At 34.2% G+C, this 16,032-nt stretch overlaps 1 protein-coding gene across 2 annotated transcripts in view; it reads right to left on the reverse strand.

Annotated features, from left to right (window-relative positions):
- The window catches only part of LOC105436416 (receptor-interacting serine/threonine-protein kinase 1), a 33,019-nt gene that overhangs the window by 7,937 nt on the left and 9,050 nt on the right, over nucleotides 1–16,032 (reverse strand). For both annotated transcript variants that reach the window (XM_030975724.1, XM_030975725.1), the window contains exons 2-7: nucleotides 8,666–8,909; nucleotides 5,648–5,981; nucleotides 4,438–4,583; nucleotides 2,759–2,808; nucleotides 2,226–2,375; nucleotides 406–476 (exon numbers count right to left, since the gene is read on the reverse strand). In XM_030975724.1, coding sequence (XP_030831584.1) covers nucleotides 406–476; nucleotides 2,226–2,375; nucleotides 2,759–2,808; nucleotides 4,438–4,583; nucleotides 5,648–5,981; nucleotides 8,666–8,907 — 993 coding nt within the window. In that variant the 5' untranslated portion in view covers nucleotides 8,908–8,909. The remainder of the gene's footprint in view (nucleotides 1–405; nucleotides 477–2,225; nucleotides 2,376–2,758; nucleotides 2,809–4,437; nucleotides 4,584–5,647; nucleotides 5,982–8,665; nucleotides 8,910–16,032) is intronic.

The following is a 16,032-nucleotide window of genomic DNA, read 5'->3' on the forward strand; positions in this document are numbered from 1 at the left end:
TGAGAGAAACAAATTTACCAAATATATGAATTAGTAGGCGGTTTCCCGGCAATTTTTGTATCATCATGTATTAGTCAAAACATATTATTTCACATGATTGGTAATGAGAGCTTCCATTTCATTTTTTGAAATTGGGGCGTTTCCAATACTGGTCTTTACCTTTAAAACAAAACATATATTGTTGATGTTCAGTGGAAATGATATGCAGTCTGCAGATATCCTTTGTCTCAATGTATTTTGTTTATCACACATATTTACATGTATTCAGTATTAACTGTAAAACATTAACATTAGATAAGAATTACTTGATATTTGTAGATTGACCTACAATAAATAGTAAATTAACTTTGATTCACATACAGTACAATAAAAGCAAAATATTGACAAAACAACAAACAGACTAACCTCTCCTAAATAATATCCAAGTGATTCATGAGTTGGATCAGTATCAAGATTCGCTACCAAATCTGTAATTTCTGATTTAAAAAAACAAGAACAAGAACAAACTTGTAAAGGGTTAGAAATAGAGCACATCAATTTTAGGTAGACCCAAGGCCAAAAAAAAAATCATTTGGTTGTCCTCGACCGCTCGCTCGTCATTTTCGGGCCGCTCGTATTTTATTTATTTATTTTTTTTTTTTTTTAATTCAATTTTTTTTCTTCATTTTTGTTATTTTTGTTATTATTATTATTATTATTATTTTTTTTTTTTTTTTTTTTGGGGGGGAGCAATCTTAAATGCCAAACATACCATTTTATGCATTTGCAAGGATCAAAATGCGTCCCGTTGCCAGTTTGGTCTTTTCAGTACGCAATTAGGTATTTATTAAACTTGCCATTTTTATTTGTCTATGTCAAAATGCCGTTCATTCAAATCAGGTTCTGAGCATTCTTAAACTCATTTTAAAGCCCATCTGTACTAGTTTACAGGAGGGATTAGACCACCCTGCAAGGTCACTGAACAGGTGGTTATCTCATCAAATCAGCTCTCAGTTAATATAAGATAAAGAGGATAATGGCAGACCAATGGTCACCGATTAGGCATTGTTTGCTACATAGAGGGCGCAAGTAGCTATAAGTAGTACAATGGAGATTGAAAAGGTGCTGTATTTCAAAGCCCAAAATACTTTCTGTGTTGGTCTTGATATTCATTGTACATTAAACTAGTCTTTTACTATATTAAAGTGTTTTATAGACTTTTTTTTTTTTGGAAAAAAAAATTATTTATAAAAAAACAAACAAAAATCAACAAAAATTTAAAAAAAAAAAAAAAAAAAAAAAGTCAGCCCGCCCCTACCCCTACTCCAGAATAGCAATCGAGGACAACCAAACAATTTTTTTTTTTTTGCCTAATCATGACCTTATCATGAGTCATTTTCACTAGTCATACCCTTTAATTTAAGAGCAAATGGGCAATTCAAGCTAAACTGTAATGAAAGTATTTTGTATGATCAGGACAACTAGGCTACTGCCCTTTTAGACTTCCCTGGATATTTAAAATATGGAATTGGAAATCTACTTCCTAGGGATGATACACCTCAGAACACGTACAACATGGAATATGCCCTAGAACAATTAGCCTCAAGAGAAATTACCCCCAAACAACCATCTTTAATGAATTAACCTAATCACCCTCAGGCAACTATCTATAGGTTGAAATTTTATCAGGAAGTCCTTATTTGAGATTTCAAAGGTAATTTCAACTTTTCCACAATCTATCAATATTCCTCCCTCTAAAAAGAAACAACAGAATGCCTTACTGCTTTAAAATAACCACTTATTTTTCTTTCTGTTCATGGAATTTCCTCTTAAGATTGCTAAATACTAATACATTTCATTAGACAATAAAAATGACAGATTATTGTATCCTACTGCAGTCATAGCAATGTCTTATTCAAAAGAAAAAAGGAAGAACTTGGTAGTATTAATTACACAATTCTACTTTTAAGGTCAAGACTGTGGTTTAAAGGCAGGGTATTTTACTGACATCGTTACCACTTCTGTAATGTATTTTCAATTGCACCATGTTTAGATGACAACATACATAGAGCGATTTTCGGTTCCTGTACCAAGGCTGCATCATGTGCGTGTCATGCAGTTGGTGATGCATTGTGGGACATGGCTGTTGAGAGTTGATATATCGGGACATTGTGAGCAGCAGATGGCATTAAACATAAATCTGAAGTAATATCAGTAGAATACCCTGCAATCAAGTATGAACAAACCTCTGAAATTTGGACGATCATTTGGTTCATAGCTCCATGACTCTTCCATAACTCTTATCAGATCTTCAGGAGTGTTTGCTGGAACAGGTTGCAGACAGGGAGATTGTTTTGAATCTACTTTCAATAGCATCATCATGAAAAATCCTCTGTCTGATATACAAAAAAAAAATCATAATTATGAGCATTAGCAAATTGAAGCTATAGCCTCTTTGTAACATCATTTTGTATTCATAAGCTGATTTCTGATCTAATGAAAAACAAATTTACACAAATTTGAAAGTGTGAGATATATGGCTCAGTGGGAGAGCAGTTATCTTATTATTGGGAGAACCCAGGTTCTAAGCCATGTAGATTCACTTGACTAGTGCTCTTTGGTACAGCATTAATCCTCATTACCATGTCCCTCAGAGAGGATTTAAAGCCGTCAGTCACCGGGTTGCTTACTTACAAACATACTTTTTTAGCAGTCAGGTAAAAAAAAATATTAAAAAAATAAGTACCTAATGCCATAAAAACAGGAAGCAAAAACTCACCAGAGTATGGGTGAATACCTGTCAGAAGTTCATAGAGAGTCATCGCAAAGCTGTGGGATAATTCATCACAAACAAAAACATGGAAATTTGTTTATTGTCCGGTATAAAATAAAATTGTACATCAAAATTGTGAGATTGTAAACCTCACACATACTGCAATACATTTATTGCACTCAAGTTTATACAAAATCAACTACTGTAAGAGCAGATATTAAACAGAAAGGTAGTAATATCTGGACTTTAATCATTGGTTGAGTGAAATACACTGTTCTTCATTTTTACTTTATGCAAGTTTCTGTAACTATTGAGCATGTAAAAAATTCATTATTCATGAAAATACACAATAAAGCATTTAATTTCATTTAATTTTGGGGGCTTTTTTGGCTTTTTGTTAAGTAGATCAGATCGCGTCTTATTTCAGTGTTTGAAAATAATTTCATTTTATTACGTGGCACAGTTGAAGTGCTTGTGAACTAAGTTAGACCTAGTAACAATGTTGTTTTTAAAACTAAAAATTACAGTTTTTTTATCCAATTTTTGTTGTTGTTGTCTTCAAAATAAATTAAGACATGTACATCATTGAAAATAGTCATGGAAATTTACATTATCCTGCTCTGTAAAGTCATGGAACGTCAGGGATTTTTTAAAATGTGTAAGGTCCAGAACCCTGTTTAATCTTTTCATTTTCTTACCTGCGAATGGGACATACATCTAGTACCTTTAAAGAGAAGGTTGAGTTCTTAAAAGAGGTGAAAAATTATTCTTGAGCATTATCATTGTATTATGCAAGTGTGGAAAAACATCCAAGAAAAAATGTTCCCTGTAAGCATAGCTTTTTAACAAGGCCTTGTGACTCTGGCTATTTTCCACCCCAATCAGCGCAGGGCTGTCAACCCTCCCACATTTAGAGGGAGTCTCACGCCACCAAGCTCATTCTCCCGCAGCCCCAAAAGCTCGTAGCGGGAGACTCCCGCCACCATGCCTTCCTCCTCCTTGAACAAATACTTTTGAAATTATGCTAAAAATTCAAAATATCGATGTTGATGCCACAACAAAGTTTAAATATGCAGACCCGAAATGACACTTGACCTTGACTTTGTCACCTAAATGACTAATCACATAATTGGTAATACTTGACAACCCTTATGTTCAAGTTTCATGGAATAGGAATGTATACTTTTGAAATAATATTAAAATTTCAAAAACTTAACCTGAGGTTAAGTTTTTGATGATGATGCTACAACATAGTCTAAGTTTAGTTACCTAAAATGACCTTTGACCTTGACTTTGTGACCTGAAATTATCCTCACATGATTGGGAATACTTGATAACTCTTTAGTTCAAGTTTCATTGAATAAGAACTAATACTTTTACAATTATTTTGATGTTGACGCCGCCGCCGCTTTTTGCTATGCAGGCGACACAAAACATTTAAAAAAAAAAAAAAACATGATTTAAAAAAAAAAAAATTATAAGCACAACCCTGCATGAAATAACCTTCAGTTTATAACCTGGATTACTATCCCCCTTTGAATACTTGAATGTGTAGGACAATATACCCAACATTCCTTCAAGAATTATAATATACATTGATTGGGCATACCAGTATCACCACTGCTTAATTCTTTGCTCATGTAATGGACTTCTGAGGATTGTTTATATGAATTATATTTTCTCACCTGTAGACATCATACTCTGGAGTAACAACCTTAGTTGAGTTGGGTAAGTCTGTCCTAAAAGCTTCTGGAGGCTTGTGACTGTTCGTGCCACAACGCTCATCACCAAATGAAGTTTGGAGATTGGTTGCAAGGCCAAGATCTGCAACCTGTACATGCCATCAACAGAGAGAGAGAAAACATCATTTCTAGACCGATTTGTCGAGAACGGTGAAGGTAATAAATGTCCTGTTTGGCAGGAAAGTTCAGCTTTGTTTAATTTCTTCAAGGAGAATTCTTGGTTATCTTACATGCTTTCCCATCTTCTTATAATAAGTTCGATCAACTGCAAGCTCCATCATGATGTGTGATATGAAACTAGCCTAACTTTCAAAAAGATATTGTACTTTTGCAATTACAAATCAATATTTAAAAAAAAAGATTAATTGAATATTCTTTTTTGTAGCTTCATAGTGACAAATCTAGGTACAAGGGCGAGGCAAGAGCACCATCAAACATGATAGAGTTAATTGATGACGTATGATAAGGTCTGATCTGGGTGACTGCAATTAGTTGAATGATTTTTAAAAAATTTAAAAATTTAAAAAATGAAGCCAATATCATGCCACAAATATGTGAATGTTACAAATGTTTATAATAAGAGTATCCCCTCCCTTTGAGGTCATTTTATATCTTCAGTATTGCATAACTTATGATAGGAAAATGTGTAAATTAAGCAAGTGAGACGTTTGGATTCATCTGGTAGGAATCTTGTGAACAACCTGAGAATATGTATCGCTAATCTGCACCTGAATCATATCTTCATTGACTAGCTAGTCAATGAAGATAATTTCATTTGCAGCAAGACAAGATTTATTAGGCATGGAACTAAAGATATTATATCCTGCTAATCTATATAGACTGCAGTTCATGCAAGCCAAAGACATATTTAATACCTCAATCCTCAAAAAGCAGTTTGTCAGATTTCTTCTATGTCAATCTTCTCAGACAAAAATAGTGAGATACTCAAACTTATATGGTGCTCTGAAGTTTTCCTTCTGAATTGAAATAAAGAGCATGGCATTGTTTCATGAAACCGTCATAAGTACAAGTTCACCGACATCCCACTAGAATATGTGTGTTAATTGCAATACACATGTTTCAATGGGATATCTTACAAGTACTTATGATGGTTTTGTGAAACGCTGCATGGATGAAAGGTGAAGAATGTTACCTTGACATTAAGATTACCATCTACTAGAACATTCTCCAGCTTGAGATCACGGTGGATGATATCCTTGGAGTGGAGAAAATGCATTCCAGACGAAATTTGATGGACCATCCTATTGGTCAGAGGCCAGAGATCAGGGCGATCTTGCCATTTACTAATGCGGAAGTCCCAGAGAGATCCATGCTTCATGTATTCCATGACAATACCAATAAGGCAACCACAGTCGCATGCAGCTTTTTCACACTGCACAAACCCTTTGATGGAGACGATGTGGTTAGATGTGAGCGAAAGCACATGCTTTCCAGCCTCTTTTTGGTACATCAGCACCACTTGATCTCTATATCAGATAGTGAGAAAAACATTAATCAAAGATGATGAGGGTGGCCTATATACGGCTAAGGCACGACGGGTCTCTAACTTGCAGAGAACAACAAACACATCTTCACTCCATGCTTGTATGTGAGGAACTATACCTGGGCTAATGCTTGCAACCTCGGGGGTTTATTTGCATATATGGATTTACATGTACATTGGTTGACTAATGTAACTAATAAATATATATTCAAATAACAGAGCTTGTAAATAAAAGGAGGTACATGAATATCCATAGATTTCCGTGCATATCAATGAGCTGCTATATAATATTCAATAATATTTAGCTTTTATATAGCGCTTAATACACTCTAAGCACTCTAAGCACTGTCTCTGAGTGCTTTAAAATACCCCAATCATACTGTAAAGAACAATAAACCAAAGGATGAATAGAACATGAAAGGATAAACGTGAAAGGAGTAATAAAAGAGACTAAAGTTGGGGAGAGTGAACATAGCACGAGAGCATGTAGATCGAGGGAATGGTGACGGTGATTGGATGTGATGGAAAGAGCAAAATGGACTTTGATGATAGAAGAATGCAAATAGACATGGAGATACCTGTAGGATGCTTTCATACATGCTACAGTACAATGTCCTGTTCAAATAGCTCTACAATATCCACAAGGCATGAAGATTTTTTCTTAGACGATCTAAATATGGTCATAAGATGAAAAACTTCTTTGTCATATATTGTGACATAGCGAACAACTCTAAGCCAATCATAATTTGTCTGTATGATATGAGTTCCAATATTCATCTCTCAATCCAAACTGAAATTTCACAAGAAGCATGTGATCCTTCCTCCTGTCCCATATTTTGCAGTCAAAGCTAGGGTAGTTTTACCACACAGTTTGCTCTCTTCAGAGATATGTCTGTTAACCTGGGGTTATGGGGTTCCTATGTTTTACAGCAGAGGCCTGTAATTATTGTTTGGTTCAAAACCTTTAGATTTGCCTGATATATTTCCGCATAATTTTTCTTATGACTACATCTCTGCTGTATGAAATTTGGTTAATAATTTTGTAAAAGTCAATTATGAACACAAAAATCTTTGAATTGGCAATGCACAACGGAGTGTAAAATCTTTTAAAAACATATGTGAAAAGTAGGTAACATGTAGTTAACATAACCTGTATTCATAAAACAATGTAAAATCAAACTATGATAACAGAGTTTTTTGGTGGGAAAGATGCAGCCTCATGCATGTACTTAACATGATGCATTTAGTTTGGGTATTCTGAAAACTCTTTCAACCAAAAGATAACATCAAAGTCAACATAGAAAAAAACATTGGTCTGGATATCTTCTAATTGTACATTGATCTTTTTATAAGTGAATAGATATTCTCTTTCCTGTATTTTTCTTGTTTCCTGGTAGTTTCCTTCACAACAATATATATATTTGTTTTCCTTCAAGTTCACCCTTAACAGGTGTTTTTATTACAACAAAATATTCAAACTCACATACATTTTTGTTGAACATAACAACTATAATACTTTACACATACATTTCTATCAATTCAGGTAAATCATACATTTTTTGTTTTTCTTTTTTTAACAGAGCTGCGTTGATGTCCAAACGTATCTAAACTTCTTTTTCGAAAATGTACCAAAAAATTGTTTTCCTTTCATCTTTCCCTTTGCGTTTCTCAAAATTATCATTTGATATAAGCTCCAAAAGGCAATAATACAATATCATCAATATTTTTTTCAAATTTTTTTTTAACAGAATACCAATATCAAAATCAATATCTACATTATAGACATGCTTTATCATTTCCATTAATTTTTCAAAGAAGAGAATGAAGAAGGGAATGTTTATTTCACATTTCAAAAAAGCATGAAATAAATCTTCTTTACAGTAACATGTTTCACATATATCGGAATTACTAAATCCCATAAAAACTACATGGCTTTTTACAGGAATCAAATTATAAATTGTCTTAAAATTAAATTGTTTCAATTTATTTCCCTTTACATTCATCAAATTTCTTGAGAAAGATCTTTTTACAGGTCACATGACAATCAATTAAGTGTGTCCAGTATAATGGACTTTCATCTCTTATTTCATTCCTTGCTAGAATATGATAAAACACCCTACTTGACACAAATTCCAATTGTTTTTCTTTTTTACCAATTGGTATACGGTAGTTGGAGTTTGTAACAAAATAGATTCTTTTAAGTTATCAGTCCAAACTACAATATGATTCTTTGAATCCACAGCTTTCGATAGTAAAACAAACATAGAAAACATAGAAAAGAAAGAAATAAAGTAGCTTTTCATGAACACCTTCATGACAAGGACTTGGACAAAGGTAGTGCGTATGAATTGATGATGCTCAGTAATTACACGCTATAGTTCACATAGCTGTACGCCCGATCAAACATGAAACATGATTGGCTGAGAGATTTTAACAGTGAGTCTCATTGGAGAATCAATGAAAAATGGGCATGTCGGGGGCATTTACTAAAAAAGAATAACATACCCCTGACACAGTTTTCACAATACTGATTACGAGATATGTTAAGGGTATGTTATCTGTGGGACACATAGAAGGTAACATAGTTTCCAGAATACTGCCCCAGATATTTAGAAACTGTTATTCCTCTATGAGTCGATATCACTTTCAACAATTCTTTTTACTTACTCTTTACCAGGTTTAGCAAGCTTCACAGCTACATCACCATGTACTTTATGTACAGCCTTGTAGACCTCCCCAAAAGAGCCTCCACCCAAATGACAGCCTTCATGCTCCCTTGCTTCCTTCTCATGGAAGGTACATTTTCGCCCAGTGGAGTCTTTAACAGTGAGGTCCGCCATCATGATTTCATCAAGCTGATGAACAGACAACCTTGCATCAACTTCATCACAGCCTGCTTCTAACGCCATTTCTAAATCAAAGTGGGAAAAAATACTCAGCAGTCATTATGACAATACTCAAGACCGTTTACAAGCATCTTGCAGCTAACCTATGTTCTGGAGTATGCATTTGTAATAATGTAACTGTATATGTACATGCTTGTTGTAATTTTGTTTTCAATTGCTCATAACCAAGTGGTTAAATCCACCATGAATACAACCTATTACGATAGTGGTCATGTAAGAAGAAGTAATTTACTTAGAAAAAAGTAGTCTTCACAATTTCTTCATAGGTTATGTTGAATTAATTTCTTATTTATGATTGTATTTTAAGTTTCAACTGCTGACAGGGCTACCTTGTATAAATGAAATAAAACAAAATGAATAAACAAACAAATACAATGACATATGTAAGCCTTAACATGGCACTCTCTCATAAAACTTGTTAATAAGTTATAAGACTGATAATAGAAACTGAGATTATTAAGTTTGATCACTTATATACTGCTTTATTATTGAAAAATAAGGAAATTTTAATTTCTATGAAATCTTAGTATTAATAGGAACTATGAAGAAAAAAACACAAAAAAAAACACAGCATAATTGTAATGACTGCCCTCTCTCTGTCTTCTGTGAATACTCAAACTCAGAGACAAAAATGTAAAAACTAAATTCCACTGAAACAAGGGGGGATTGTTGTGAGATGAGCATATGCCCCTATGATTAAGATTACGGTAAGCAACGCCAGGTTTACATTACATTTTTCACTCTTAAAATTCAAGGGAGAACAACTGTATACAATGCTTAACTTTAAGTAGATAAAAATTAAAGAACACCATTTTTTTTTTAAACAGAGCTCTTAGAAATTAATAGACTAGAGTGGTATGTATTGTAATATATACATGTACATGTATATTTCATTTATTAAAAAAAACGCCATTCATGAATTGGCTTGGTGAAGAACTGAAGATGGATGATCAAAGCATAGATCTGCTGAACATTAAGAGTCCACAAAAGATAGAGCATCTAAAAAATCTACAAAAAGCATCTACAAAAGATAGATCACTAGAATCCCTAGAAACATTTAAAAAGAATCTAAAGTCATATATGTTTGCATGTTATTTTTGTTAATTATATGTTGAATGTACGCGCATCTATGCATTTTCCTTTTTTTTCCTTTTTTTTCTTCCCTCTTCTCATTTCTCTTATATCTCATTCTAATTCTATCCCTCTGCGCCTCAGAATAGTTTACTAGATCGATGGCACATAATAAATGCTGTATTATTATTATTATTATTATTAATATTAATTTATCCTATCAATCACTTATTAGTGTGGGTTTTTTTATCAGCAGACTGAGCAGAGTGTTCAATATTCAATAACACTGTTATTAGTGTGTAGAAAGTAAATCAAAGAGAACAGAAAGCATCCCTCTTTATATAAATTCAAATGATATTTAGAAAGTACACTAACATTCACTTGTACAGAGAGGAAGGTTTGACATTAGGTCTATGGTGCATATTGATGCTACTTTCAGTTCTTGTCCAAAGTTCTGGTGATACAGGCAGATCAATTTCTCTACAACCATATCAAACTTCCTGGCTACTAAGAATACTTCCTGTTTAGATTCAATTACTTAGAAACATAATTGTTCACTCATACACAATTTTGTTAAACAATTTTAAAAAAGAACATGAGGATACAACTGTATACCACCCTCTAAACTACCTGGTAATTAAAGGAAATTAATTAATTTAAGAAAAGTGCTGCAGCAACATAAAAACTGTACTGAACTGCAATAGGGGTGAAAAGCGTAAAATAGCTTTGTATAAGTTTCCTCATTGTTAATTAAGATATATGGTGAAATACTTTATTACTAGCAGGACCCGCGGAAATCCGCGGGATTCTAGAGGGGGGCGGGGGGTGTAAATAGATATATAGAGCTAGACTGTCTAAATTAAAACCACCAAGAACTTTATTTGCCATTCAGGCCATTAAAAAAATATACATGTTTAGCGTCCCCGCCCGCTTCCTTTTTGGGGGCCGCCTTTTATTTATTTATTTTTTGAAATTTTTTTGATTTTTTTTTTTTTGAATTTTTTTGTTTGTTGATTTTTGTTGATTTTTTGAAAGAAAAAAAAACACGAAAAGCACTGCTAACATGTATTTCTGATTTTAAAAAAGAAAAAAAAAATTGTCGGCCGCCATCTTGAAAAATAGCCCGATTGTCAGGGAAAATGTACGGAGCGGCCATTTTGAAAGAAGAAAAAAAAGAAGGGCCTCCTCCTTCCCATTTTTCAAAAAAAAACAGGACGCTAAACATGTTTTTTTTTAAATTGGGCCTTTTATAAAAATTTAAAAAACGATCCAACTGTACCGGTAGTTATTCTTTAAGCCACTGGAACTGCGTAGTGTTCCGTAGTGTGGCGTACCGACTACGCAGAAATTAGGCTGCGTATTAATGGGAAAATAGTCCCTGCGTAGGTTATGCGTAGGCTGGTGTACAGGTTTGCTTATGGTTGCTTACTGTGTGGAAAGCTTTTACTGCTTTGTCGATCTGGCGTAGGGTAGCATACTGTTGCGTAGGCATGTAGCGTAGTGTTGCGTAAAAAGGCGTACTTTCTGCGTCAAGTTTCTACGCCGAAAGTACGCGAAAAACTAACATGTTGAATTGCAGTTTGAATAGGAAGGAAGTTTGAATAGGAAGGAAGTCCCTTCATTTATTGACCATTTAAAACAACAAAATATACAAAACAACAATACAATAGAAGAATGATATCAAATAACAACAACATACAAAAGTAATAATGGTCAGGGTCCCTGAGAAGCAAGACTGCTTGTAGTCGGGACCCTTTATACAAGTACATTATAATATAAATATAAATTTAAGTACACACACACGCACACACGCCCACACACACACACACACACACACACGAATGGGGCATTAAGAGAAAGAGCTACGAAGAGAGATCGAGATTATTTAAAGAACTGAATAAACGTAACTTGCACAATACTTTAAATCTGGATAGTGTTGTGCTATTTGTAATGTTACTACTTAACGAATTCCATTCATGCACCCCTGTGAACCTAATTGAATTGCGAACATAATTGAATCTAGAGAAGGGTTTATGTAAATCTTGATGTTGTCTAGTTAAATGAGTGTGAAATTTTGAGTTTGTTTGAAACATGTTAGAAACAAATTCTGGAAGAGCGCCTTTATTATATTTATACATAAAAATCCAGGTATTCAATCTTATCAGTTCAAAAAGAGGCATAATTTTATATTTAACAAAAAGTGGCGCGCTTGGAGTCATATAATGAGAGTTAGTCGACAGACGAACTGCTTTCTTTTGTAAAATAAACAATTTTGATAAGTGTGATTTGAAAGTATTGCCCCAAATTATAGTACAATAGTTCAGATGAGGAAGTAATATAGCATAATAAATATTAAGTAATATTCTGAGGGGTAAAAAATTCTTAAGTCTATAGAATACACCAATACATTTGAGCAATTTATTACAGACATTATCAATATGTTTTTTCCAGTCTAAATTTTCTTGGATGGTTACTCCTAAGAAGTCAATGCAATCTTTTCTTTCAATAGCAATATCATCAATTTTTACAACTTCAATGTCACTTAATACCTTTCTCTTCCTAGGATGGAAAATTACATATTTAGTTTTTTCAAAATTAAGTTGCAATTTATTACACTTGAACCAATTATTTAAAATACACAATTCTGAATTTACAGTGGAAATCAATTGAGATATATTAGCATGGGGAACACAACAGCAGTGTCATCCGCAAAGAGAGAAAACTTCAATAATTTTGATGAATTAACAATGTCATTTACATATAAAATAAACAAAAGTGGCCCCAAAACTGAACCCTGAGGGACACCGATATGAATATTCATGAGATTGGATTCGACACCATCGACCACCACATACTGTTTACGACTTAATAAATAACTTTGAAACCATTGAAGAGGTATACCACAAATACCATAGTAATTCATTTTTTTCAAGAGATGTGGTGATCGATGGTGTCAAAAGCCTTGGATAAATCCATAAATACACCACAACAAAAATTACCACTGTTTAATTCTTGTAAAATGTAATCAGTAAGATTTAATATACTAAGTGAAGTACTGAAATCTTTACGAAAGCCAAATTGGTCATTAATAAGGATTTTGTATTTATTTAAAAAATCATACAGTCTTCTGTGCATTATTTTTTCTAAAATTTTACAAAATATGGATAACAAAGCCACTGGTCTATAATTTTCAATGTTATTTATATCATTCTTTTTATATATTGGTATTATCTTTGCAATTTTTAAACTATCTGGCATAATACCAGTCATAAAAGATTTATTAAATACATCGCACAATGGATGTACAAAATAATGGATACACTGTTTAACAACTTTTGGCGAAATACCATCTGGTCCACAGGCTTTATTACTTTTTAAAGTTGATGCTATTTCTATAATTTCATTGACACAAGTTGGTTTAATATAGAATGAGTTGAACGATTTGTCTGGTAAAAATTCCTGAAATGAGTGGGATGAAAAAATTGAACTCGACAGTTTTTTACCTATATTGACAAAAAATGAATTAAAATATTGAGCAACATCTATCCTTGAACTTATTTTTATATTTTCATGATACATTGTTTTGGGAAATGCATTTTCTTTTTTGTTGCCCAAAATCAAATTTATTTGTCTCCAAGTTTTTTTAAGATCCCCTTTGACATTATCAAATAAATTCTTGTAATAATTTCCTTTTGAAGATCTACTAATGTTTGTTAATTTATTTTTATACAACAAATATTTCCTCTTATGCTGATCACTTGGTTTTTTTAAAAATGTTTCATATAATCTATGTTTTCGTTTGACTGATTTCAAGATTCCCTTTGTAATCCAGGGCTTTATAGAATTATGTTGATTACTTACACAGTTCAATTGCAAAGGAAAACAATTATCATAAACTTTGTAAAATTTTTCAAAAAATATATTATAACTGTCATTAACATTGTCACATTTGACTCCATCTGACCAATTAACAGATACCAAGTTTTCTTTAAACATATTCATATGTGAATCATTTATCAACCGACTCTTTTTACGGTTATTAACAACATGACGATTACAAGAAGATTGAAGGGAAGAGATGCAAAAAATGGGAAAATGATCAGAGAAGTCACTATATAGAATACCAACATTTCTATCACCATGCACTGTATTAGTAAAGATGTTATCTATCAAAGAAACTGAGCTATGAGTGACCCTTGTGGGTTTAGTAATTAACGGGTACATATTATATGAAAACATAGTGTCCAAAAAAATATTTGTTGTGTTATGAACATCATAATTAATCAAGCGTACCCCTTTCCGTCCCTCAGCATATAGTAACGTAGGCCAGGGTAGTTGGTACGCAACACTACGCAACTCTACGTATTGACCCCACGCCAATTAGTGACCCGCAAGTGTCACAAATAAAGTATTAAAAATATGCTCATCTGACCCTAATTAAACGCCTAAAACCCCTGAGCTTTCGGGGGTTTATGGCCCCCTTGAAACCCGTGGACCCCACGCCTATATTACATATACACTCAACTTGCTGCGATCTGATCTGTCCCCCCCCCCCCAACTTTGAAGAACGTAACCCCCGAGCTTTTGGGGGTTTATGGCCCCTTGAAACCCGTGGACCCCACGCTTATATTATATATACACTCAATTCAGGACCCGCGGAAATCGCGGGATTCTAGAGGGGGGCGCAGGCAAAAAAATTAAGTTTTTCATTTCGGGGGCTTTATTTCAAATTTTGGGGAAATTTTTGGGCTACTTTTTCAACTTTCGGGGGCTCTTTTTTCTGGGGCTACTTTTTCATTAATTCATAAAAGGATAGGCCTACACTTTGTTGAGATTTGTTTAGTAGGCTAAGGTTTCAGGCTTCCTACTTCATAATTGCCTATTTAAAAAAAATAAAAAAAATTCTAGTTCAATAACTAAGTTTTCATGCATTGATTTGATGCAAGAACTGTAACATAATAGACCCCTAGATTGTGATTATTTCTGACCATGAATTTCGATAATCGTTTTTCAAAGTAAAATTTTCACAAGAAAATCAGACAGTCGTTTAAAAACGTAGACATTAGTAATACTTTTACTAATTCTAAGCTCAGGTTTCGTAAAAATATATTCACGAAAGTATATTGAAATCGCGGCAATAATCATGCAAACCAACAGATAACAATTTCAAAGTGTCAAATCTCTTCGACTCGAGCTCAGCTCAGCTGAACTCACACACACTACAGCGTAACTCCAGGAAGCTCGAACACCGGCGCCGCAGGCGTCGGACGCCTGCGGTGCGGGGTGCCAGTGTTGGAGCTTCCCGGAGTTACGCTGTACTGTGTGTACTGTATGTGTGTTTACTGAAGGCAGCTTGCGACTGAACTGTCAGTCCAATGGTTTTCTAGTGAAAACTTTCCTTTAGAAAATGATAATCGAAATTCAGTATACATGGCCGAAGTAATCACAAAATAAGCTTTGATTTCATACCTCCATTCACGAAAACTATATAAAAATCGCGGCAATCATGATGGAAATAGGTCTCTAAGTTTGGACGTCGACGGGAATTAGCCCCGTGTATCTCTCGGGCTTTTGCAGCTAGTACAAAGCACACCATATAGCACGATGGCTTACTCGTGGGTAATCCCGCCCTATAGAGCATTTAATACGCAACATAATGTAAGTTGCTCGTTGTCTGTCGAGTGTCTCTGATACAATGTTGAATATCCATGAAGTATCTCTGTCGTCACGCATATCATGCATTATGCATGTCGCGTCTGTTTTCGCCCTGGACGTCGACACGGAGGAGGACCTCGGGCGGAGTATAGCCAATTCCACAGAGTAGACTCTCCCGCGGACGATGGCACCGGGCACGGGGACCCCGAGGGGAGGGTTCAGGAGGAGATAGCCGCACCAACTTCGGTCGGCGATCTCATTAAAAAACAATAGAATACAAAGGCTCGCGGAGACGTCGCGCCCCCCGCGGAGCCTTAGCGTATTACTTATATAGAAATTTACCATGGTGTTTAATTAGGTAGCATACGTACCTCACATCTTATAAAATTCTTCCAGGTAATT

Source organism: Strongylocentrotus purpuratus, unplaced genomic scaffold (assembly GCF_000002235.5).
Source record: "Strongylocentrotus purpuratus isolate Spur 01 unplaced genomic scaffold, Spur_5.0 spur5_scaffold_8, whole genome shotgun sequence".
Classification (NCBI taxonomy): Eukaryota; Metazoa; Echinodermata; class Echinoidea; order Camarodonta; family Strongylocentrotidae; genus Strongylocentrotus; species Strongylocentrotus purpuratus.